Genomic DNA, 26,954 nt, shown 5'->3' on the forward strand with positions numbered 1-26,954 from the left:
AGATGAATTTCATGAATTTGTACGATGTAGCCACGATTTTGACTTTGTGGCTGTGGTATAGAGTGACAACCGCTAAAGGACGAGGACGTAAAACGATGGTCAATACTCTCCAGCACAGTAGGTGTCGGTAATGCACCATTAATGTTGGATGCCAACCACCCCAAAAAAACACCTACGAAAAAGAAAAATGAACACTGACGTCATTCAGCGTCAACTTGTCACGGAGTGGCCTGTTAGTACTGCATGTAGCGGTGGCTATCGTAATAGAATATTTCAAAATATTGTTACATCATTCACTATGCCTCCGAAGAAACCAGCTCAAGCTGCCGCGGGTAGTAAAAAAACGCAAGAAAAGAAGAAGGAAAAGATAATTGAGGTGAAATCCCTTTCGCGCACGATAGCCAAATTAATTGGGATAATGCTAAGCTAGTTTGCTAGCTACAAGAGGTACCGGTAGCTAGCTAAATTACAGTAACGTCCAAATGTTATTTTGTGAAGCTAGCTAGTAAGTTAGACAGAACGTTAGATGCTAGCTAGTTATACCACGGATTGTTGAACGCAGAACACTTTCCAACCGTTATATTTGCTAGGTACCAAACTGACAAACGTTAGCGTTCTTATGCTAACCCCTTTTTAAGAACGTGGTAGCTAACTTGCACTTGCATGTTGTAGTTAGTTAGCTGCAGACAGTAGCTAGCAAAGGTTACAAACTTATTTATTCGAATTAATGTTAGCTATGTTGTGTGATCGTCTGTCCACGGCTTGAATGAACTGCTTAGTTAACGTTAGTAGTTGTAACACAGATAGCATATCTAATCTTTGTTGGTACAGTAAGTTAGCTAGTTAGTCAGCTACTATAACTACTTAGATAGCTAGCGCAAGAAACCGTATTATTTTGTCGTTCAGAGGTTTCTTCTTGGTAGCCTGCCAACTAACGTTTAACGTTATGTCCTTATTAAATTGCTGATATTCCATTTGTTTATCTTTTATGTAGGACAAGACATTTGGGTTGAAGAACAAAAAGGGTGGAAAACAACAGAAATTTATCAAGAATGTCTCTCAGCAAGTCAAGCAAGTTCCTGGTTGTAAGGTAAGCTGGACCAGTCAGGCCTACAGTCTTGTTGTTTCTCAGTGAATGACCACTGGCTTGACTTGTAATTTCATCAGAGATGTTTGCCATTAGAGCATCATCAACCTATAGCCATAAGAACCAGGCTTTTGTTCATATCTTCTGTCTGGTCAGAATGTACCCCATTCATAGACATTCATTGCTTTAACTTCTTGCAACTATAGGGGGTGCTGTTCCGCATTAGCATATTTGGGTCTCCAAATTAAACTGCCTCGTGCTAAATTCTTGATCGTACAATATGCATATTATTGTTATTATTGGATAGAAAACAGTCTATAGTTTCTATAGGAGTTGAAATTTTGTCTCTGAGTGGTACAGAACAATTTTTACAGCACTTTTCATGACAGGGTTCAGATTTCAGAAATTTTTACCTCTGATCTGGGGTCTGTTTATAAGGCCACAGTGAATGCTATGAAGAAACCGACACTGCCTACGTCTTCCTCTGGGTGTCTGTACGTCATCACGTTTTCAATGAAATCGATGGGACGTTCACAGCCATTATAAATGACCAAAATGTACAGAGACCGCCCTTTCTCAACGTGCGCCTCAAGCGTGAAGGCCATCGGACCTGCCTCGTTCCAAATCGTTTTCTAACCAGCTATATTTCTCCGGTCATGTTTTCAGTCGTTATAGTTGTTAAAAACATCATAATGTGGTTAATTTTAACCGTTTTATAGCAATTTATATCCGTTTAGTGCGATTCTGAGGAATTTATTTGTCGTGCACTTTCTAGCTTTGGGAACGTTTCGCGGTCTCGGTCGTTGTTAGTGGACATTTCGAAGGACAGAGGACATCTATCGACCAAAAGACGTTTATAACATAGAAAGGATACATTGCCCAAGAATATGATGGAAGATCAGCTCAAAGTAAGCAATATTTAATATGATAAACCGTGTTTCTGTCGAAATATTTTAAACGCATACATCGCCATTTTGTTTGGTATAGCTTCACTTGGCCAACCCTGTATTGAAAAGTAAGGATAATTTTAAAAATGTAAATCAGCGGTTGCATTAAGAACTAATTTGTCTTTCGATTCCTGTCAACCCTGTATTTTTTAGTCAAGTATATGATTAGCTTTTAATTAAACTAGATCACTCTGATAGATGACGTCAGACATATTGAGGCTTGATTTCCTAGTATTTTTATTGTGTAACCACGGTTTTGTATGGCTAAATATGCACCTTTTCGAACAAACTGTATATGTATGTTGTAAAATGATGTTACAGGAGTGTCATCGGAAGAATTCTGAGAAGGTTAGTGAAAAAATTAATATCTTTTGGCGGTGATTACGTTATAGCGCTCTTTGGCTGGAATCGATGCTCTGGTAACGTTTTCACATGTAGTATGCTAACTTATCGATTTATTGTGTTTTCGCTGTAAAACGCTTAGAAAATCTGAAATATTGTCTGGAATCACAAGATCTGGGTCTTTCCATTGCTATGCTTTGTCTATTCTTATGAAATGTTTTATGATGAGTAAATTGGTCATACACGTTGCTCATATCTAGTAATTCTAGTCGATTTGCGATGGTCGGTGCCAATTGTAAACTGTGATTTCTACCTGAAATATGCACTTTTTTCTAACAAAAACTATCCTATACCATGAATATGTTATCAGACTGTCATCTGAAGAGGTTTTTTCTTGGTTAGTGGATATCAATATCTTAGTTGAGCCGAATTGGTGATAGCACCTGAAGGAGTAAGAAACTGATGGAGTTAGAATAGTGGTGTATTTTGCTAACGTGTTTAGCTAATAGATTTACATATTTTGTCTTCCCTGTAAAACATTTTAAAAATCTGAAATGGTGGCTTTATTCACAAGATCTGTATCTTTCATCTGGTGTCTTGGACTTGTGATTTAATGATATTTAGATGCTACTATCTACTTCTGAAGCTATGCTATCTATGCTAATCAGTGTGTGGGGGGTGGGGGGTGATCCCGGATACGGGGTTGAGGTTCGGTAAAGGTTAACGCCTATTGATAATAGTATCATCTGACCAGGGGAGTTTTGTTAAGATCCCTGGCGCTTGCTGTTAACATTAACATGCATCGCTTGCGGTATTGTTTTGGAAACATAAGGAACGTTTCTTCCATATCAGTAAAGAAAATTAAACGTTAAATATCTACACACTATATGGTTAGTGTTCCCACACGGCCATATCTCCATGTTACAGCGCTTGTTTATGGAAGACAGGCTGCGGTCCAAACACTTAAAAGACACACCTTTGTCCACTTATGCCTTATACATTATGCCCCATCGCCATCTTGGAGGGCGGTCCAAATGATTAGCCAAGCAAGGGAAGTTTGCAACGTAAGCCCCTCAGCCCTCGTTTTTAGTCGGCTTTGCGAGTGTACAATTATGTTCACTCCGTGGCCTGAAACTCCCCATTTTTCAATTCGCGAAGATTGTACATCCACTAAGAAAAGTCAGCGAAAGCGTAAAAACATCAATGGAGAAGTCAACATACAAGTGTAAGTAAAAACTAATGCAAATAAGTTAGAAATTGTGCTACTAATGCACATGACGGCACAAACACATCTCGTAAATATGTTTTTGTTATCTTTTGGATTTTTAAAAAATAAAACATTTTCCTTCAGACGTTCTAGCTAATGTTATTTAGCTAATTAATTTGCTAGCAAGCATACAGTACGCGTATAATAATTATATATTTAATTTAAGTAGGCATGCACTCATAATTGACTGTAGGGCATATAAAGCACCCACAAGCTACCGGCGGCTGAAAACACAATCATCACGGGATGAACGAGTGACGAATTTCTGGCCAAGGATGGTCCATTTAAAAATCATTCCTTCCTTCCTTGCCCTGCAAGTGTATACTCGTCAGACATCATAATACGTCATCAAAAGTGTACACTTAATTTGAGGGCTGAGGGGATAGGATGTGTCTTTTAAGTGTTTGGACCGCAGGCACAGATGCGACCACCTGTGCTAATTAGCTATCTATAGTGTGCTCCAAACACTTGTGTGTAAGCGTAACTCAGGAAGTGTAGTTTTGCCGGATGGAGCCACCCAAAGCTGTATGGATCTGTGCAACACTGCGACAGTAAGTGTATTTTTTATTTTAATGATTCTTTCTCGCTGATGACTAAGGGCCATATGTTTCGAAAGCTGTATCGCAACCAACAATTATTTATGTTTCTAAACTTTAAAACAGTCGGGATTGTAGGTCACATGAGCCAGTCTTGGGCGAAGCTAATCGCTGAAATCTGTTAGGAGTCAAAATGCCCCCTAGAGTTTTTGAGCGCTAGTCGCAACAGTGTGCTATGCCAGAATGTTAACAGCTAAAGCAACCCGTTGGATTTTACAACACTTAAGGTAGCTACTACTCACCAACGCTTAGCGTTGCATTTTCTTGGGATCCAATGGGCTAGTAGTTGCTGGCCTAGCAGGCTGACGAAAAAGACAGTTTAATAAAAAACTAGCAGTACCGTAATTTCTGAACTATTAAGCGCACCTGAATATAAGCCGCACCCACTGAATTTAAAAAGAAATATGTATTTTGTACATAAATAAGCCGCACATGTCTATAAGCCACAGGTGCCTACCGGTACATTGAAACAAATGAACATTACATAGCCTTTAAACGAAACACGGCTTGTAACAAAAAGAAATAGGCTTTTAAACGAAACACGGCTTGTAACAAAAAGAAATAGGCTTTTAAACGAAACACGGCTTGTAACAAAAAGAAATAGGCTTTTAAACGAAACACGGCTTGTAACACAAATAAATAGGCTTTAACGAAACACGGCTTGTAACAAAAATAAAAAATTGCAGTAAACAGTAGCCTACCAAGAAAGTCATTGGTCACTATCTTCCTCCTCCTGTGCACTGAAACCACTGAAGTCATCTCCTTCGGTGTCGGAGTTGAATAGCCTCAGAATTGCTTCATCCGATGTTGGATCGTTTTCATTGTCGCTCTTGTCACTTTCATCCGGAGGCAAATTCCCCACTGAGCTCATGCTGCCCTCTTCAACACGCAGCAGTCCAGCCTTTCGAAACCCGTTGATGATAGTGGATTTTTGCTCCACGCTGTCAGGACCCACTGGCAGACTTGACCATAAGTTGCTCTTCGCATGCGGCCCGTTTTAGTGAAGGATTTCTCCCCACTTGTCATCCAAGCCTCCCACTGAACACGGAGCGCCACCTTAAATGCACGATTTACACTGATGTCGAGTGGCTGCAAATACTTTGTTGAGGGTGACAAAATGACTACCGTAATCAGAATGATGGGAAGTTTGAGCGCGCTCGATTTACGTCACATTATGTGACGGTGCCCAGTTTTTTGGCGGCATGAATCTTGTGAAAGCGGGGAAAATCCATAAATTAGCCGCGTCATTGTATAAGCCGCGAGGTTCAAAGCGTGGGAAATAGTAGCGGCTTATAGTCCGGAAATTACGGTATTTCAATCTTATCAATTAAACATTTTATCATTTTGGGAACATTTTAAGAGTACAGCAACATATTCCATCATTGGATTGAGGTACATTTTTCCCAGCCATATACCGCGCCGGGCTCCGCGCTGTCCACATTCTGGCATAGCTCTGTTCCAACTAGAGAAGAATTTTGACGAAAGTCAGGTTCTTATGGCTACATCAATCTATAGATGTTTTCTCGCTAATTTACTTTGAATTGACACTCATCTAGCCTAATTTTTGCCTGGATCTAGCGTCTTAATTCTGAGTTTGGACTTCCCACACTAGTTGCTAACAATAACATATAGATTCCAGAAGACTGAACAATCCCATTACAAGTCAGAATGTTGAATAAACTTCAGTTGAACTTAATCTGCTGGTTGTCCACTGAGTTCGTCCTTGTGCTGTTGGAAATTTGAGACAAAACATCCACAGGAAAGTATTAAAGACATGCTCCGGAACTTTGGCGAGTAATTATTGTTGAAACCGCCGACTTTAGGCTGGATGTGTTAAAACCTGATGAGGACAGGGGGTGCTGTTTCAACTTTTGGGGAAAAACGTGCCCAATTTAAACGGCCTCGTACTCAATTCTTGCTCGTACAATATGCATATTATTATTACTATTGGATAGAAAACACTCTCTAGTTTCTAAAACTGTTTGAATTTTGTCTGTGGGTAAAACAGAACTCATTTGGCAGCACACTTTGTGACCAGGAAGTGGAAAGTCTGAAATCTATGTTCTGTTCAAGTGACTGCCTATAAATGGGCATGATACGTATGACTATACGTGCACGTCATACACCTTCACCCGGATGTCAAGAGGAAGTGAGAGGAAAAATTAGTTGATTATCTCTGTCTGACGTTGAATACGCCCTCTTGGAACAACGTGTCCCCCATTTTCTGTTTTCTGCAAGGCGCGTGTTGGGACATGTTATTGCCTACTGGAAACCTGTCGTTATGGGCGAATATGATCTCCGGCTTTGATTTTATTTGATACATGTTACAATATCATCCTAAAGTAAGTTTTTTCAATATAGTTTCATTAGATTATTGAAATTTATTCGGGACGTTATGCGTGTTGCGTTGTTTGACTTTGTTGACGTTGGAGAGCTTAGCGCCACATGGCCAGTGTGCTTGCTAATTCAAGAGGGAAAAAGAACGTTCTAATACCAAACAACGATTGTTCTGGACAAAGGACCCCTTGTACAACATTCTGATAGAAGATCAGCAAAAGTAGGAACCATTTTGTGATGCTATTTCATATATATCTGTCGAACTGTGTACTAGTAGCTTTGCGCTCAGGTTTTGGTTATTCCCTTACCATAACTAAGTCTTATGTCGTAATGAAGATATTTTTAGAATTCTAACACTGCGATTGCATTAAGAACTAATGGATCTATCGTTTCCTATACAACATGTATTTTTTTGTAATGTTTATGAATAGCTATTTGGTCAGAATAGGTGAGAGTCTAATAGAAATATCCGCACATTCTGGGAAAAAGATGCTACGTTAGCACGTTATGCTACGTTATGCTACGTTGTATAACCACGGATTTCAGCTCTAAATATGCACATTTTCGAACAAAACATAAGTGTATGTATAACCTGATGTTATAGGACTGTCATCTGAGGAAGGTTCATGAAGGTTAGTGAAATTTAATATCTTTTGCTGGTTTATTCGCTAACGCTAACGTGCCTATTGCTATCGCTAACGTGCCTTGATGAATGAATGCGGTAGTGTGGTAGGCTTTTGTAGTAAGCTAATATAATGCTATATTGTGTTTTCGCTGTAAAACACTTAAAAAATCGGAAATATTGGCTGTATTCACAAGATCTTTGTCTTTCATTTGCTGTATTTTTCAGAAATGTTTTATGAGTATTTCGCTATGTCACGTTGGTGTCTGTAATTATTCTGGCTGCTTTCGGTGCAATTTCTGATTGTAGCCGCAATGTAAACTATGATTTATACCTGAAATATGCACATGTTTCGAAACAAAACATAGATTTATTGTATAACATGTTATAAGACTGTCATCTGATTAAGTTGTTTCTTGGTTTCTTTGGTTTGTTCTAGGTTAGTTTGGTTGATTTTGTGCATGCTACCTGTGCTGTGAAAAATGTCTGTGCTTTTTTCTATTTGTTGGTGAGCTTACATAAATATATATTGTGTTTTCCCTGTAAAACATTTTAAAAATCCGACATGTTGGCTGGATTCACAAGATGTGTATTCATTAGCTGTATTGGACTTGTTAATGTGTGAAAGTAAAATAAAAATAAAAATAAAAAAATGAATTTCGCGCTCTGGCTTTTCAGTGGAATGTGGGAGGAGTTCCGCTAGCGGAACGCCGGGGTGGTAAAGGTTAATGTGCAGTTCATACATGCATCAGAATTACTGTCTTACCTCAATTAGCCACGCAATGCCTAGTTTGAAAGACACTTTTCTGGAAGCTGGGCAGCGCCGTTTCCCCTCAGCTAGGCTGAAGCTCAAATTGCTAGGGGGCTGGCCATCACAATTTTGAGTGACAGCTATCAAGATGCACACAGTAGAACGAGAGAGAGCAATTATGGGATACACATAAACTCAGCAAAAAAAGAAACGTCCCTTTTTCAGGACCCTGTCTTTAAAAAATAATTCGTAAAAATCCAAATAACTTCAGATATTCATTGTAAAGGGTTTTAACACTGTTTCCCATGCTTGTTCAATGAACCATAAACAATTAATGATCATGCACCTGTGGAACGGTCGTTAAGACACTAACAGCTTACAGACAGTAGGCAATTAAAACTTAGGACACTAAAGAGGCCTTTCTACTGACTCTGGAAAAACACCAAAAGAAAGATGCCCAGGGTCCCTGCTCATCTGCGTGAACGTGCCTTAGGCATACTGCAAGGAGGCATGAGGACTGCAGATGTGTCCAGGGCAATAAATTGCAATGTCCATACTGTGAGCCGTCTAAGACAGCGCTACAGGGAGACAGGACGGACAGCTGATCGTCCTCACAGTGGCAGACCACGTGTAACAACACCTGCACAGGATCAGTACATCCGAATATTACACCTGCTGGACAGGTACAGGATGGCAACAACAACTGCCCAAGTTACACCAGAAACGCACAATCCCTCCATCAGTGCTCAGACTGTCCGCAATAGGCTGAGAGGCTGGACTGAGGGCTTGTAGGCCTGTTGTAAGGCAGGTCCTCACCAGACAACACTGGGTTGTGCACAAACCCGCCGTCGCTGGACCAGACAGGACTGGCAAAAAGTGCTCTTCACTGACGAGTCGCGGTTTTGTCTCACCAGGGATGATGGTCGGATTCACGTTTATCGTCGAAGGAATGGGCGTTACACCGGGGACTGTTCTCTGGAGTGGGATCGATTTGGAGGTGGAGGGTCCGTCATGGTCTGGGGTGGTGTGTCACATCATCGGACTGAGCTTGTTGTCATTGCAGGCAATCTCAACCCTGCGCGTTACAGGGAAGACATCCTCCTCCCTCATGTGGTACCCTTCCTGCGGTCTTACCCTGACATGACAATGCACCAGACATACTGCTCGTTCTGAGCGTGATTTCTTGCAAGACAGGAATGTCAGTGTTCTGCCATGGCCAGCGATGAGCCTGTATCTCAATCCCATTGAGCACGTCTGGGACCTGTTGGAAATGAATTTAATAATTTCTGTTAATGTAATTTATTTAGGCATAGTTTTTAAATATTTTATCAATCAATTGAAAATCAACATATCAGCCTGGATCCGAATGTCACTTTAGCGTGTTTGGGCGCATCACTTGCATCTGTGCGAGACGAGTGGGCCGTTGCTCAAGGAGAGCGAGACAGTCGGACATTGCAGAAGCAGGCCTAACCTATAAAATATGTTAAAGAACAGACTAATAACTAGTAGCCAATTCAAAACATATCTTGTACCCTCTAGGTAACTTTTTTGCCATTATTAGTATGTATTCGTGTTTTTGTCATGTCCCCAAAAACTTTCCACCGCCGACACACACGAATATGGCCATTCAAAGTTGATTTACATTTTTGAACGATTCATATGATTATTTTAAACGATTCTTTGACAAAACAAATGATTGTATAATTTGGTTCAATCGTGGTGAATCAAAATAATAGTTGGAACTGCGAACAGTAATTTTGGGAAAAAATAATACTGTAGCCTTTTGGTTTATGTGGCTTCAACTTGTTTAGTAGATACTTCCAGTAGATTTTGGGATAATGTTGGGACATTGCAACTAGATGCTAGTCAGCCTGCAAAGTAAATACTTCTAAGGCAGCTAAGATAAATTATTAACTTCTTTGGGGTAGGGGGCAGTATTTTCACGTCCGGATGAAAAGCATGCCCAGAGTAAACGGCCTGCTACAAAGCCATAAAAGCTAGAGTATGCATATTATTAGTAGATTTGGATAGAAAACACTCTGAAGTTTCTAAAACTGTTTGAATGATGTCTGTGAGTATAACAGAACTCATATGGCAGGCAAAAACATGAGAAAACCAGGAAGTGGGAAATCTGAGAATGGTCGATTTTCAACTCAGCTCCTATTGAAGATACAGTGGGATATTGGTAATGTTGCACTTCCACTAGATGTCAACAGTCTTTAGAACCTTGTCTGATGCTTCTACTGTGAAGTGGGGCCGAATGAGAGGGGATTGAGTAAGGTCTACCATGACCTGAACATGCGCTGACCATGCGCGTTCATGTGAGAGCGAGCTCTGTTCCATCGCACTTCTGAAGATAAAGGAATTCTCCGGTTGGAACATTATTGAAGAATTATGTTAAAAACATCCTATAGTATTTATTCAATACTTCGTTTGTCATGTTTTTATGGTCTGTAATATAACTTTTGAAACTTTTCATCCGTACTTTCCGCTGGACTTGCCCGCGCGTCGTGAGTTTGGAAAGTGTACTGAACACTAGAAAAACAAGGAGGAATTTGGACATAAATGATGGACATTATCGAACAAAACAAACAGTTATTGTGGAACTGCGATTCCTGGGAGTGCATTCTGATGAAGATCATCAAAGGTAAGTGAATGTTTATAATGTTATTTCTGACTTCTGTTGACTGCACAATATGGCGGATATATTTGTGTCTTGATTGGGCTCTGAGCGCCGACTCAGATTATTGCATGGTTTGCTTTTTCCGTAAAGTCCTATGAGTGTCATCTGATGAAGATCATCAAAGGTTAGTGATTTATTTTATCTATATTTCTGCTTTTTGTGAATCCTCTCTTTGGCTGGAAAAATGGCTGTGTTATTCTGTGAATAGGCACTCACCTAACATAATTGTTTGGTTTGCTTTCGTCGTAAAGCCTTTTTGAAATTGGACACTGTGGCTGGATTTACAAGTGTATCTTTAAAATGGTGTAAAATACATGTATGTTTGAGGAATTTTAATTATGGGATTTCTGTTTTGAATTTGGCGCCCTGCAGTTTCACTGGCTGTTGAAGAGGTGGGACGCTACCGTCTCACGTACCCTAGAGAGGTTAAACTAGAAAAAATGTATTTCCTAAATTTGTGGGTTTGCTTCAGATGAATCCAAATATTTGTAACCTACCATAGCCATTTGATCTTTGATATATTGAATGAGATCATTATTTCAAGAGAAACTATTTGGTTGTAATGTTGCAATGTTATACATCAAGGGTGGTCAAATCGATTATTGGTCACATACACGTGTTTAGAAAATGTTATTGCGTGTGTAGTGCAATGCTTTTTTCTCTAGCTCCAACAGTGCAGTAATATCTAACAATTTCACAATACACACATCTAAGTAAAGGAATTAAGACTATATAAATATTTGAATGAGCAATGTCAGCGCGGCAAAGACTAGGATACAGTACAATAGAATAAAGTACAATATATACATATGAGATGGTAATGCAAAATATGTAAACATTAGTGGCCAGTGATTTCAAGTCGTCTGTATATAGGGCAGCAGCCTCTGTGCTTGTGATTGCTATTTAAGTCTGGTGGCCTTGAGATAGAAGCTGTTTTTCAGTCTCTCAGTCCCAGCTTTGATGCACCTGTACTGACCTTGCCTTCTGGATTATAGCAGGGTGAACACGCAGTGGCTTGGGTGGTTGTTCTTGATGATCTTTTTGGGCTTCCTGTGACATCGGGTGCTGTAGGTGTCCTGGAGGGCAGGTAGTTTGCCCACGGTGATGCGTTGTGCAGACCGCACCACCCTCTGGAGAGCCTTACGGTTGTGGGTGGTGCAGTTGCCATACCAGGCGGTGGTACAGTCCGACAGGATGCTCTCAATTGTGCGTCTGTATAAGTTTGGTGGTTTTAGGTGCCAAGCCAAATTTCTTCAGCCTCCTGAGGTTGAAGAGGCACTATTCCGCCCTCTTCACCACTCTGTCTGTGTGGGTGGACCATTTCCGTTTGTCAGTGATGTTTATGCCGAGGAGCTTGAAGCTTTCCACCTTCTCCACTGCAGTCCCGTCGATGTGGATAGGGGCGTGCTCCCTCTGCTGATTCCTGAAGTCCATGATCAGCTCTTTTGTTGTGTTGACGTTGAGTGAGGTTATTTTCCTGGCACCACACACCAACGGCCCTCACCACCTCCCTGTAGGCTGTCTCGTCATTGTTGGTAATCAGGCCTACTACTGTTGTCATCTGAAACTTGATTGAGTTGGAGGCGTGCGTGGCCATGCTAGTCATGGGTGACCAGGAAGTACAGGAGGGGGCTGAGCACGCACCCTTGTGGGTCCCCAGTGTTGAGGATCAGCGAAGTGGAGGTGTTGTTTCCTACCTTAGCCACCTGGGGGTGGCCCGCCAGGAAGTCCCCAGGACCCAGTTGCACAGGGTGATGTTCAGACCCAGGGCCTCAAGCTTAATGATGAGCTTGGTGGGTACTATGGTGTTGAATGCTGAGCTATAGTCAATGAACAGCATTCTTACATAGGTATGTATTCCTCTTATTCAGATGGGATAGGGCAGTGTGCAGTGCGACGGCGATTGCATTGTCTGGATGTATTGGGGCCGTAAGCAAATTGAAGTGGGTTTAGGCTGTCAGGTAAGGTCAAGGTGATGTGATCCTTGACTAGTCTCTCAAAGCACTTCATTATGACAGGAGTGAGTGCTCCAGGAGAGCCAATGGGTGTGTAGGCTTTTATTCTAGTCCCCCTCTTACAAACATTTTAGAAATAAGCTGCTATGCTGGACCTTGATAAACTGGCTCTGTGTTTGATCAAAAGCCTGCACACCCAGTAGCTCTCCAGACTGACCACATGTTTTATACAGTTGCCTGAAAGCTATTCTACTTTGGGGGGGGGGGGGGTGGGGGTGTTAAGGGCCTTGCACAATGACAGAAGATGCTACATGGCGCCAGAGAGCAGCCTTTGAGTCTACCACTTTAGGCATACTTTTTTTATACATGCGTAAAGGACATTTGGTTAAAAGTCATGAGATTCTATCTGTCAAAATGTGTACGAACCCTGATACAAAAGTACTGAAGAATCTCTTTAAACTGACTTCAAACCTCATGTCTCTGTGCCTAGCTCTCATGATTTAGTTTTTTCATCCCCCTGAGGCATGCACATAAGACATAAATACATGCACCCGATGCATGCATACTGCCAGATAGGAATTTCAACAGCAGAACAAGCATTTTCAAAAGTCGGTTTGATAATACTTCCTGTGGATATTTTGTGAAATTTCAAATGGCATATTACCAACCAAGTGGACAATTGGCAGAGTAAGTCCAAATGACAGTTCATTCAACGTTCTTGCTACACAAGGCAAACAAGGCACCTTCTGGAAAATGTAAATGGATATAAAGCCGACCTAAACTCAAGCTATAGCTTGCTATTAGGTCAGGAGGCCGGCAAACCTGGTTCCTGTTGTGGACTTGTGACTAACTAGATCCTGTTTTCCTAGGCTGCTGTTGAAGGGGACAAGAACAAAAAGGGTGACAAGAAGAAAGAGTTAGATGAGCTGAACGAGCTTTTCAAGCCAGTGGTGGCTGCTCAGAAAGTCGCTAAAGGTGAGGATGGAAATGCCTTCTATATTCAGCTACAAAGTTTCTTCTAGTACAGTTGAAGTCGGAAGTTTACATACACTTAGGTTGGAGTCATTAACTCGTTTTTCAACCACTCCTCAAATTTCTTATTAACAAACTAAAGTTTTGGCAAGACGGTTAGGACATCTACTTTATGCATGACACAAGTCATTTTTCCAACAATTGTTTACAGACCAGATTATTTCACTTATAATTCACTGTCACAATTCCAGTGGGTCAGAAGTTTACATACACTAAGTTGACTTTAAACAGCTTGGAAAATTCCAGAAAATGACGTCATGGCTTTAGAAGGCTAATTGGTGTTTATACTTGAAAATTATGTGGATATATTAAAGCAACATCTCAAGACATCAGTCAGGAAGTTAAAGCTTGGTCGCAAATGGGTCTTCCAAATGGACAATGACGCCAAGCATACTTCTAAAGTTGTGGTAAAATGGCTTAAGGACAACAAAGTCAAGGTATTGGAGTGGCCATCACAAAGCCCTGACCTCAATCCCATAGAAAATTTGAGGGCAGAACTGAAAAAGCGTGTGCGAGCAAGGAGGCCTACAAACCTGACTCCGTTACACCAGCTCTGTCAGGAGGAATGAGCCAAAATTCACCCAACTTTCTGTGGGAAGCTTGTGTGTTTGAAATGTTTGACCCACGTTAAACAATTTAAAGACAATGCTTCCAAATACTAATTGAGTGTATGTGAACTTCTGACCCACTGGGAATGTGATGGAATAAATAAAAGCTGAAATAAATAATTATCTTTACTATTATTCTGTCATTTCACATTCTTAAAATAGTGGTGATCCTAACTGACCGAAGACAGAGAATTTTTACTAGGATTAAATGTCAGGAATTGTGAGTGAGTTTAAGTGTATTTGGCTAAGGTGTATGTAAACTTCTGACTTCAACTGTACATAGATTCAGAAAATGCCCTGTTTAATATAAAAGGACGTTTTGGGACCTTACCCTATTGAATGCTTAGGAAACTCATATTGTCAGGATTAATCACTGTTTAGGCGTATGCATACTACCCACCACTAATGTTTGTCAAGAATTAGAACAGGGCAAAGGTGCAAAAAGGTAGAATGGTATAAACTGAGCATTATCCTCAGTCTAGAAAAGCCAACAGGTGTGCATAGTTGCATCATTGCCGTCTTGTGTCGGAGATACTATAAGATACTATATTCATTCCATTAGTGCATCGTTTTCTCTGAAGGGTTATCAGGTTTCAATTAACCCAATTTGCAATGTTCGCTCTAAGTTGTCTCTGTAAAGAAAAGTTTATTGCAACGCATGAGGGCTCTGTAAAAGAGGTGTCTCAAATTACAAGTTTAACACTAACATGTAAAAGCATTTGTAACAGTTTTAACAAATGATATGTTCACTTATGTTAATAAAGTTCTTACAGATTGTATTGCGTGTTTCAATGAATGAGTTTGTAATGAATGTTAATGTTTGTTGTTGATGTACAGTACCAGTCAAAAGTTTGGACACACCTACGCATTCAAGGGTTTTTCTTTATTTTGACTAGTTTCTACATTGTAGAATAATAGTGAAGACATCAAAAACTGACAACACATGGAATCATGTAGTAACCAAAAAAGTGTTAAACAAATCAGAATATATTTCAAAGTAGCCACCCTTTGCCCTGATGACAGCTCTGCACAAGAAGAAGAATCTAAAGTTTATCAAATCTATTTTGATTTAACACTTTTTTTTAGTTACTACATGAATCCATGTGTTCATAGTTTTGATGTCTTTTCTGTTCTACAAATTAGAAAATAGTAAAAAATAAAGCAAAACCCTTGAATGAGTAGCTGTCCAAACTTTTGACTGGTACTGTACATAATTTAAATCATTACCCAATATTGTTACCCTCTGTTGGGTTACAATAACAAAAGAGAATAAGGGAAAAAAATTGTGTAATTATTCTATTCAATCCACCCATCTGGCAACAGTGGCAGGAAAGACCCTGAGTTAATGAGCGCGAGAAGAAACATTCAGTACTTGTTACATTTTCCTCTTAATTCTGCAGGGGTGGACCCAAAGTCAGTTCTCTGTGCCTTCTTCAAGCAAGGCCAATGCACCAAAGGAGACAAGTGCAAGTTCTCCCACGATTTGACACTCGAGAGGAAGTGTGAAAAACGGAGCCTCTACGTTGACAAGAGAGATGACGAGCTTGAGAAAGGTTAGTGTCTTCTAATCATTAGTGTTGTCAGCAGTGAATAAACAGCTGATATCTCTGCTGGGTTTTGTAGAGCTGACTATTTATCCTGTTTTGTATAGACACCATGGATAATTGGGATGAGAAGAAGTTGGAGGAGGTTGTGAACCAGAAGCACGGAGAAGCTGAAAAGAAAAAAGCTCAAAGCTCAAAAACTCAAATTGTATGTTTTGGCACATCCCCCTAAAAGCTAAGATTAATCTACTACTATACAGTGCATTCAGAAAATGTTCAGACCTCTTCCCTTTTTCCACATTTTATTTTACAGCCTTGTTCAACTTTTTTAAAATCCTGAATCTACACTCAATACCCCATAATATCAAAGCGAAAACAGATTTTTCAATTTTACATAGCTATTCAGACTCTTTGCTATGAGACTTGAAAAGGAGCTTGGGTGCATCCGGTTTCCATTGATCATCCTTAACATGATTCTACAACTTGATTGGTGTCCACCTGTGGTAAATGTAATTGATTGGACATGATTTGGAAAGGCACACACCTGTCTAAGGTCCCACAGTTGACAGTGCATGTCAGAGCAAAAACCAAACCATGAGGTCGAAGGAATTGTCCGTAGGGCTCCGAGACAGGATTGTGTCGAGGCACAGATCTGGGAAGGGTACCAAAAATGTCTGCAGCATTGAAGGTTCCCAAGAAAACAGTGGCCTCCATCATTCTTAAATGGAAGAAGTTTGGAACCATGACTCTTCCTAGAGCTGGCCGCCTGGCCAAACTAAGCAGTTTAGCGAGAAGGGCCTTGGTCAGGGTGACTAAGAACCCAATGGTCACTCTGACAGAGCTCCAGAGGTCCTCTGTGGAGATGGGAGAACCTTCCAGAACAACCATCTCTGCATCACTCCACCAATCAGGCCTTTATTGTAGAGTGGCCAGACGGAAGCCACTCCTCAGTAAAAGGCACATGACAGCCCGCTATGGAATTTTCCAAAAGGACTCTCAGAACTAAACTGACTAAAGGACTCTCAGAACATGAGAAACAAGATTCTCTGGTCTGATGAAACCAGATTGAACTCTTTGGCCTGAATGCCAAGCATAACATCTGGAGGAAACATGGCACCATCCCTACGGTGAAGCATGGTGGTGGCAGCACCACCATGCTGTCGGGATGTTTTTCAGCGGCTGGGACTGGGAGACTAGTCAGGATCGAGGCAAAGATGAACGGAGAAAAGTACAGAGATCCTTGATGAAAACCTGCTCCAGAGCGCTCAGGACCTCTGACTGGGCTGAAGGTTCACCTTCCAACAGGATACCGACCCTAAGTACACAGCCAAGACAAGTGGCCTCGGGACACGTCTTAATAACCTTGAGTGGCCCAGCCAGAGTCCGGATTTGAACCCGATCGAACATCTCTGGAGAGACCTGAAAATAGCTGTCCAGCGATGCTCCCCATCCAGCCTGAGATGATGATCTGCAGAGAAGAATGTGACAAATTCCCCAAATACAGGCATGCAAAGCTTGTACCCAAGAAGACTAGAGGCTGTAATCGCTGCCGAAGGTGCTTCAACAAAGTACTGAGTAAAGGGTCTGAATACTTAAGTAAATGGTATATTTCAGTTTATTTTCAATCAATTTGCAAAAATGTCATAGTTTGAGGGGGATTTTTTTGTTTGTTGAATAAGGCTGTAACGTAACAAAATGTGGAAAAAGTCAAGGGGTCTGAATACTTTCTGAATGCACTGTATATTATGATACATTGGCTATATGTTATATGTATATGTATAGGATACTTACTTCTGCTTTTATCATCTTGTAGGTTTGCAAGCATTTCCTTGATGCCATTGAAAACAACAAATATGGTTGGTTTTGGGTATGTCCTAGTGGAGCTGACACTTGTATGTACCGCCATGCATTGCCTGCTGGGTTTGTGCTCAAGAAAGACCAGAAGAAGGATGAAAAGGAAGATGAAATCTCAATGGAAGAGTTGATAGAGAATGAGGTAGATTTGACCACTTTCATTCAAATTCATGTTCCTACTTGAGATTTGTCTTATTATTATTTAGCCCATATTACTCTTCAAGCCACAGTGTTTGTTTCAATCGGCAGCCCCGCTACTTTATCCACTCTGAAATGCATAAAAAGCTATGGATGCCAGGACTGTCTGTCAACTGTTCATGTTTGAGATCACTCAGTGACCAACATAAAAAGAAATCTAACTTGTGACTTATTCAATAACAGTGCTGAGATTGAGATCCTGTGAAGTTTCTGTGGGCTGTTACTGTTTAAGAAATGTTACCAAAAAATGACTTTGTCTGTCAGCGATCTGCCCTAGGACCAAATGTCACCCGAATAACTCTGGAGACCTTCTTGGCCTGGAAAAAGAGGAAAAGGCAAGAAAAAGTGGCCAAGGCAGAGCAAGACATGGAGAAAAAGAAGGCTGATTTCAAAGCTGGCAGGTCCTTTGGAGTGAGCTTTGATTTTGTTTTCTATCAGAGGATGTTGCTAAAGCTCAAAATAATAATGTATTTTGATTGCAGTATCACATCTTACAGATAAGTGGAAAACATTTTAATACTAACACGAGTTGTTGTTTTTGTTGTGTAGGTTAGCGGCCGTCAAGTATTTGAGTTCTGTCCTGATCTGGCTGATGATGACGATGAGGAGGCTGATGACATAAAATATTTTGAGGACAATGATGACGTTGAGGTAAGCCTGATAAACACATTTTTCAATAGGTATGCATCTCTGGGGATACTCAGGAAATCTTTACTGAAGTACCTTAAAGTGTGTAGGTGCTACACCAGATTTAATGATCATGAAGTGATACATATGTATGACATTGATACTGGTCACCCCCCCCCCCCCCCCCCCCACAGGCTGAATATGTTCAGGAGTTCCAGGACGTTGATCTAGACAGGTTTGTTCCAAAGGAAGTTGACAACACCGGAATAACTGTTGCTGCAGTTGACAGATTCACAGCCAAATCAAAGCCAACAAAGGAAACGAATGGTGAGTGTTTGAAATTATTCTGCCAATAAAATTAATGGAAGCCACATTATCCTTGATCTCTTTTTTTCCAAAGTATTTCTTTCATCCCAATGTGTTTTCCATAACATGTCTGTCTTTAAACCTCTTTCTATCACACAATTGGCCCTCAGCCTTTAAAGGGGCAATCCGAGATTCACTTGTTTCTGTAAACAGCTGATAAACTCAAATTCGTAGACAGACCTAATGATACAACGACTGACCATCCTTTTGATCACAATTATAGTTTTAAAGGGACAATCTGCAGTTGGTACATCCACTTTTGGATTTATAAATGAATGATATTGACTTCTGAAGAATAATACTTATAAATGAGCTTAGTTCAACTATCGTACCCCGCCAGAATCCAAAATATAAGCTTGTCTTACTCCAATGTTTGTAAACAAAGTAAAACATGGTTAAAACCAGGGTTTGGAACTGAAATTATTTTCCAATCATTTCATTCTGAACAGAAGCCTCAAAATAATTTTGTTCCACTCTTCCGACCAGCAAAAGAAAGTTCTGAAACGGTTCAAACCCCCAAAAAGTAACTGTTTTATATAGTTTCTGTAACTATTTTAAACTGTAAAATCATTTCTTTTTTTCATTTTAGCTGATTAAATTACTTCACCAATCAGTGCGGATTGAGCAGGCAAGCTAGTTTACATTTTTATTATTATATATTTTTTCCCGCCTTTATTTAACCAGGTAGGCCAATTGAGAACAAGTTCTCATTTACAACTGTGACCTGGCCAAGATAGAGCAAAGCAGTGCGACACAGAGTTACACATGGGATAAACAAACGTAGTCAATAACACAATAGAAAAATCAATGTACAGTGTGTGCAAATGTAGTAAGATTAGGGAGGTAAGGCAATAAATAGGCCATAATGGCAAAATAATTACAATTTAGCAATTAAACACTGGAGTGATAGATGTGCAGAAGATGAATGTGCAAGTAGAGATACTGGGGTGCAAAGGAGCAAATGCATAAATAACATGGAGATGAGGTAGTTGGGTGGGCTATTTAGAGATGGGCTATGTACAGGTGCAATGATCGGTTAGCTGCTCTGACAGCTGATGCTTAAAGTTAGAGGGAGATATGTCTCCAGTTTCAGTGATTTTTGCAATTCGTTCAAGTCATTGGCAGCAGAGAACTGGAAGGAAAGGCGGCCAAAGGAGGAGTTGGCTTTGGGGGGACCAGTGAAATATACCTGCTGGAGCGTGTGCTACAGGTGAGTGCTGCTATGGTGACCAGTGAGCTGAGATAAGGCGGGGCTTTACCTAGCGAAGACTTATAGATGACCTGGAGCCAGTGGGTTTGGCGACATATGAAGCGAGGGCCTGCCAACGAGAGCATACAGGTCGCAGCGGTGGGTAGTATATGGGGCTTTGGTGACAAAACGAATGGCACTGTGATAGTCTGCATCCAATTTGCTGAGTAGAGTGTTGTAGGCTATTTTGTAAATGACATCGCCAAAGTCAAGGATCGGTAGGATAGTCAGTTTTACAAGGGTATGTTTGGCAGCATGAGTGAAGGATGCTTTGTTGCGAAATAGGAAGCCGATTCTAGATTTAATTTTGGATTGGAGATGCTTAATGTGAGTCTGGAAGGAGAGTTTACAGTCTAGCCAGACACCTAGGTATTTGTAGTTGTCCACATATTGTAAGTCAAAACCATCCCGAGTAGTGATGCTGGGCAGGCAGGTGCGGGCAGCCATCGGTTAAAGAGCATGCATTTAGTTTTGCTTGCATTTAAGAGCAGTTGGAGGCCACGGAAGGAGTGTTGTATGGCATTGAAGCTCGTCTGGAGGTTTGTTAACCTCTCTGGGATTGCGTCCCACCTAAAACACAGAGCGCCATATTCAAATAAAATGATATAAAAATCAAACATTCATTAAATCAGACATGTAAGATACCAAATTTAAAGCTACACTCGTTGTGAATCCAGCCAATATGTCAGATTTCAAAAAGGCTTTTTGGTGAAAGCATAAGATGCTATTATCTGATGATAGCACAACAGTAAACAAAGAGAGTAGCATATTTCAACACTGCAGGCACGACACAAAACGCAGAAATAAAAATATAATTCATGCCTTACCTTTGACAAAATTATTTTGTTGGCACTCCAATATGTCCCATAAACATCACAAATGGTCATTTTGTTCGATTAATTCCGTCGATATATATCCAAAATGTCAATTTTTGTGGCGCGTTTCATCCAGAAAAACACAGCTTCCAACTTGCGCAACGTCACTGCAAAATATATCAAAAGTTACATGTAAACTTTACCAAAACATTTCAAACTACTTTTGTAATACAACGTTAGGTATTTTTAAACGTTAATAATCAATCAATTTGAAGACGGGATGATCTGTGTTCAATACAAAAAGAAAACAAACTGACGCAACTTTTTTGGTAATGTGCCTCTCTCAAACAATTTACTTCAAGTGACCCTCATTTACGATGGCTGTACTTCTTCATTACACAAAGGAATAACCTCAACAAATTTCCAAAGACTGGTGACATCCAGTGGAAGCGGTAGGAACTGCAAACAAGTACCTTAGAAAGCTGGTGTCCCAATGAAAACTCATTGAAAAGACAGTGACCTCAAAAAATAAAAATTCTGAATGGTTTGTCCTCGGGGTTTCGCCTGCTACATAAGTTCTGTTATTCTCACAGACATGATTCAAACAGTTTTAGAAACTTCAGAGTGTTTTCTATCCAAATCTACTAATAGTATGCATATCTTATATTCTGGGGATGAGTAGTAGCCAGTTGAATTTTGGCATGCTATTTATCCAAAAGTGAAAATGCTGCCCCCTACCCCGAAGAAGTTAAGTGTCCAAAGAAGGGCCAGACGTATACAGAATGGTGTCGTCTGTGTAGAGGTGGATCAGAGTCACCAGCAAGCAAGAGCTACATCATTGATGTATACAGAGAAGAGAGTCGGCCCGAGAATTGAACCCTGTGGCACCCCCATAGAGACTATAAACTATCAAAATAAATTTGCACACTCCATGTGTAATCTCCCAGCAATTTAATGGGTATTTGCCAGCGTTTCGGCATCACTGTGCCTACTTCAGGTTGTTATGAATACTTGAACCAGGTTATGTTGAACCACAGTGCAATTAGTGTAATCAATGACAGTAGTGAGGGGTGTGTCATAATGATGCTTAGCATGGTTTAAACTTGCTAGCCTATCGGTGGTGCCCAGGCTGGTCCCAGCCTCACAGCACACAGGATCCAGATATCCGGAAGTGTTTGTTATGAAGATTGAGCTTAGTTGTCGGTTGCTACATTGCTCAGTTCCTGTTTTCTTGTAATTCAGTAATTTTCCATCTTGTCTCAACCTTGTGGTTAGCACAGTCGACACCCTAGATTAGCAACATCTTTACTGCATTCCCGCTATGTTTGTGCAACACTATAATAGCTGGGTTAGCAACACACTATGTTTTGTGATTAACATGTCCTATTTCTATAAGGCATATATTTTTTGTTAAAAAGAGAACAAAACCATCCTTCACAAGTTCCCATATTGGCAAGGGAGTTGATTGATTAGGGTGCTGTCATCGAGAGATAATAGTAGATAAAAAAATAAATAATAATAATACCATTTTTAAAAAAGCGTGAGCTGGCGCACACCCATAATAAAAGTTTGTGTGGAGGTGCTGACTAACGGCGAATAAACTATAAACTATAAGAATAAGGAAAGTCGCACACTCCATGTGTAATCTCCCAGCAATTCAATGGGTATTTACCAACGTTTCCGAATCACTGTGCCTTCTTCAGAGTAATGTCATGAATACTTGAACCAGGTCATGTAGAACCACAGTGCAATTAGTGTAACCAATGACAGTAGTGAGGGGTGTGTCATAATGATTAAGTTAATTTAAATTAATTTGTGAAACTGTTAAAAAAAACTATATGGCATATGAAATATATTATGCTATTATCATATAGAAACATAATGGAATATTGTACATTATATTAGTATCCACATACATTATTGTTTCATTCAATTTCACATAATTTCGTATATTTCATTTTTGTTACATGTAATCTTTTGGTTCAACCTTAATATATAATAAACATCATCAACAGGGGGAACATATTAGGTGTACGCTAATAAGCTGTAAAAAATAATAACCCCCATAGAGACTGCCAGAGGTCTGGACAACAGGCCCTCCGATTTGACACACTGAACTCTATCTGAGAAGTAGTTGGTGAACCAGGCGAGACAGTCATTTGAGAAACCAAGGCAGTTGAGTCTGCCGATAAGAATGTGGGGATTGACAGAGTCGAAATCCTTGGCCGGGTCAATGATTATAGCTGCACAGTAATGTCTCTTATCGATGGCGGTTATGATATCGTTTGGGACCTTGAGCTTGAAGGAGAGAAGGAGAGGGTCCAGATTGTCTAGCCCAGCTAATTTGTAGGGGTCCAGATTTTGCAGCTCTTTCAGAACATCAGCTATCTGGATTTGGGTGAAGGAGAAATGGGGGAGGCTTGGGCAAGTTGCTGTGGCGGGTGCAGAGCTGATGACCGGGGTAGCCAGGTGGAAAGCATGGCCAGCCGTAGAAAAATGCTTATTGAAATTCTCGATTATTGTAGATTTATTGGTAGTGACAGTGTTTCCTAGCCTCAGTGCAGTGGGCAGCTGGGAGGAGGTGCTCTTATTCTCCATGGATTTTACAGTGTCCCGAACTTTTTGGAGTTTGCAACAGGATGCAAATTTCTGTTAGGAAAGCAAAGGCTAGCTTTTTCAAACTGCCTGTGCATATTGGTTCCTAACTTTGATGAAAAGTTGCATATCGCGGGGGCTATTTCATGCTAATGCAGTACGCCACAGGATGTTTTTGTGCTGGTCAAGGGCAGTCAGGTCTGGAGTGAACGAAGGGCTATATCTGTTCTTAGTTCTATATTTTTTGAACGGGGCATGCTTATTTAAGATGGTGAGGAAAGCACTTTTAAAGAATAACCAGACATCCTCTACTGACGGAATGAGGTCAACATACTTCCAGGTTGATTAGAAAGGCCTGCTCACTGAAGTGTTTTAGGGAGCGTTTGACAGTGATGAGGGGTGATCGTTTGACCGCGGACCCATTACGGACGTCAATTAATTGGTGTCCAGGACACAGTTGGGGGGGGGGGGTCTATAACAACCCAATTGGGGATGGAAATTTCTGAATTTTTGGTTGCCTTCCTAAGCCAGGATTCAGACATTACTAGGACATCAGGTTTGGCAGAGTGTGCTAAAGCAAACAAACTTAGGGAGGAGGCGTCTGATGTTAACATGCATGAAACCAAGGCTTTTGCTGTTACAGAAGTCAACAAATGATAGCGCCTGGGGAATAGGAGTGGAACTAGAGGCAACAGGGCCTGGATTAACCTCTACATCACCAGAGGAGGAGTAGGATAAGGGTACGGCTAAAGGCTATAAGAACTGGTCACATGCGTGATGAACAGACAAGTGTAGCCTATGGCACAAGATGTGTGAAGAGAGGGTTGAAGAGCAGGCTTGAAGCACTAGGCATCTTGTTATGACATGCATTATCTCAATTAGGTCCACAGAATTATACCTAGGAGGAGCAGCTTCTATGAAGGGACTTTGAATGTCCTTTTGAGCTAGCTAACAAGCTTGTGTGTGCAGAGCGGCACCAGAATTAAAGACATGTTTTACCTTTTTTTGTAATGAATAAATCCAATGTGAAACGTGATAACTAGGCCTATAGTAATCCTTAAGTAACATTCAAAAAGTTAATCCATTCTTTAGCTAATAAAAAACCTCTCCGATCTTATCACGGTTTTAACGTCAGTACAGTACCCTATACTTGGGAGGGGCAGGGAGCCTGCACACACACTGACAAATATTTTCAGCTTGTGGGACTAGAAATAAATGCTCTAGTCGGCTGGCCCTCGCTACATATTCGTCGCCAGACCCACTGGCTCCAGGTCATCTATAAGTCCATGCTAGGTAAAGCTCTGCCTTATCTCAGTTCACTGGTCACGATAACAACACCCACCCGTAGCACGCGCTCCAGCAGGTATATCTCACTGATCATCCCAAAAGCCAACACCTCATTTGGCCGCCTTTCCTTCCAGTTCTCTGCTGCCTGTGACTGGAACGAATTGCAAAAATCGCTGAAGTTGGAGACTTTTATTTCCCTCACCAACTTTAAACATCTGCTATCTGAGCAGCTAACCGTTCGCTGCAGCTGTACATAGTCCATCTGTAAACAGCCCACCCAATTTACCTACCTCACCCCCTTACTGTTTTTATTTATTTACTTTTCTGCTCTTTTGCACACCAGTATTTCTACTTGCACATGATCATCTGATGATTTATCACTCCAGTGTTAATCTGCTAAATTGTAATTATTCGCTCCTATGGCCTATTTATTGCCTACCTCATGCCTTTTGCACACAATGTATATAGACTCATTTTTTCCCCTACTGTGTTATTGACTTGTTTATTGTTTACTCCATGTGTAACTCTGTGTTGTTGTCTGTTCACACTGCTATGCTTTATCTTGGCCAGGTCGCAGTTGTAAATGAGAACTTGTTCTCAACTAGCCTACCTGGTTAAATAAAATAAATAAAAAATGCCTGGAACTAAAAATGTGAACTTATTTCCATGCTTTTAAAATAATCGTTCTGTTCCCGGAACAATATGGATCACTTTCGTTCCCGGTTACATTTCTGTTCCTTGAAAAATGTTTTCGGTTCTGTTCCCTGAACCGGTTCCAACCCCTGGTTAAAACTATAATTTTGAAATCATGGATGGTCAGTCCTTGCATCCATAGCTCTGTATGAATTTGATTGTATTCCAGCCCATAGCTTTTTACCGAAATGGACAGGGAGAACGCTTTGTTTCAACTGAGGATTTCCCCTTTAAGCTATACAGTGTTTGTAAGCAATGTAATTGTAAACAATTGAGTAAAACAAGCTTATAATTGGGGTTCTGATGGGGTATGACAGTTGAACTAACTGTCATACCCCATCATGAGGAATTTATAAGTTATATTCTTCAGGAATCAATGGCTATATTAAAAGTAAAAAAATATAAATTCTAATCCCAGATGCCCTTGCACAAAGTTGAATGACTCCCTTGCCACGTCACCTACCATTGCAATTCCGTTCATGGGTCACAGCACAGATGCTGAAGCCTTTGACTGAGCAGATGTGATGTTCTGAACCTGTGCCTTGCGCCATCTCCCAGATGACCAGCTGAACGGTGCTTGCGGAGGTGTGGAGGAGAACGGGCACGATGGGGAAGACGAGACTCTCGACGACAAGGAAGCAGAGCCCGTGCCTGTGGACGAGAACCTTTTCACCGGCGAGGACCTGGACGAACTGGATGAGGAACTCAACACACTGGACCTGGATGACTGACAATGATGACTTCTAGTAGAACAGTGCCTCATGGACTATGAATAAGAGATGTCTAAAACAGATTCACAATAAAACATGCTGATGCTCACATCTTGTTGCTGCTGCTGTTTCTTTTCCCCCTCAGTGGTCCTGATTGCGAAGAGAGTGAAAAGGATTTGAGAGGGAGTACATCTTGAATCTGGTTCATGTGAAATCACCAGTTCTTTCTGGCTGTCCTGAATCCTGTATATTGATTTTGGGTTCTATCTAATAAACATCCTCCTGACTTGTATTATTAGACCATACCATGACAGATTGTGCAACTCCTTTCGAGCAGGTACAACAGGGACGTAGGGTTATAGTGTAAAAAACCCTGATTGAATAGCAGATTAAGAGCAATTCCATATTCATGCAATTATTTACACTTTTGGGATCTGCATATATTGAGTTTTACAGAATAAAGACCCATGACGTAGAGACCATGAGAAATGCATCCTGGGCCCGGTTTCCTGACAGTGATGGAACTTAAGACTTATGAGTGTTTTTAACGATGCGTCTTTCCTACAACGACCGACAATGTAACATGCGTTTCCCAAACACCACGCAAAGAGAATGTTCGTTAAGTGTGTCGATATTGATAGGAGCGAAAGAAAGGCAAACATTGCTCTTGGGTCAGCTTTTTCCATTCATCTTCTTATCTTAACATTAGAATTATTCCACAATACTGACAATTGATCAGCTATTAGAAAGATCTCACCAATGGCTGCAAATATTGAGGCAGCTTATTCT

General features: G+C 40.7%; 1 protein-coding gene across 1 annotated transcript; it reads left to right on the top strand.

The window, feature by feature from the left end:
- Window positions 1-218: 218 nt before the first annotated feature.
- Window positions 219-26,274, top strand: LOC139532084 (zinc finger CCCH domain-containing protein 15-like). Its single transcript, XM_071329216.1, has 10 exons — window positions 219-376; window positions 995-1,090; window positions 13,457-13,562; window positions 15,628-15,780; window positions 15,879-15,979; window positions 17,585-17,767; window positions 18,088-18,234; window positions 18,373-18,474; window positions 18,645-18,777; window positions 26,014-26,274. The coding sequence occupies exons 1-10, from the start codon at window positions 299-301 to the stop codon at window positions 26,184-26,186; spliced, it is 1,272 nt and encodes a 423-aa protein (XP_071185317.1). The 5' UTR covers window positions 219-298; the 3' UTR covers window positions 26,187-26,274.
- Window positions 26,275-26,954: the final 680 nt, after the last annotated feature.

The sequence above is a fragment of the Salvelinus alpinus genome, chromosome 10 (genome assembly GCF_045679555.1).
Source record: "Salvelinus alpinus chromosome 10, SLU_Salpinus.1, whole genome shotgun sequence".
Classification (NCBI taxonomy): Eukaryota; Metazoa; Chordata; class Actinopteri; order Salmoniformes; family Salmonidae; genus Salvelinus; species Salvelinus alpinus.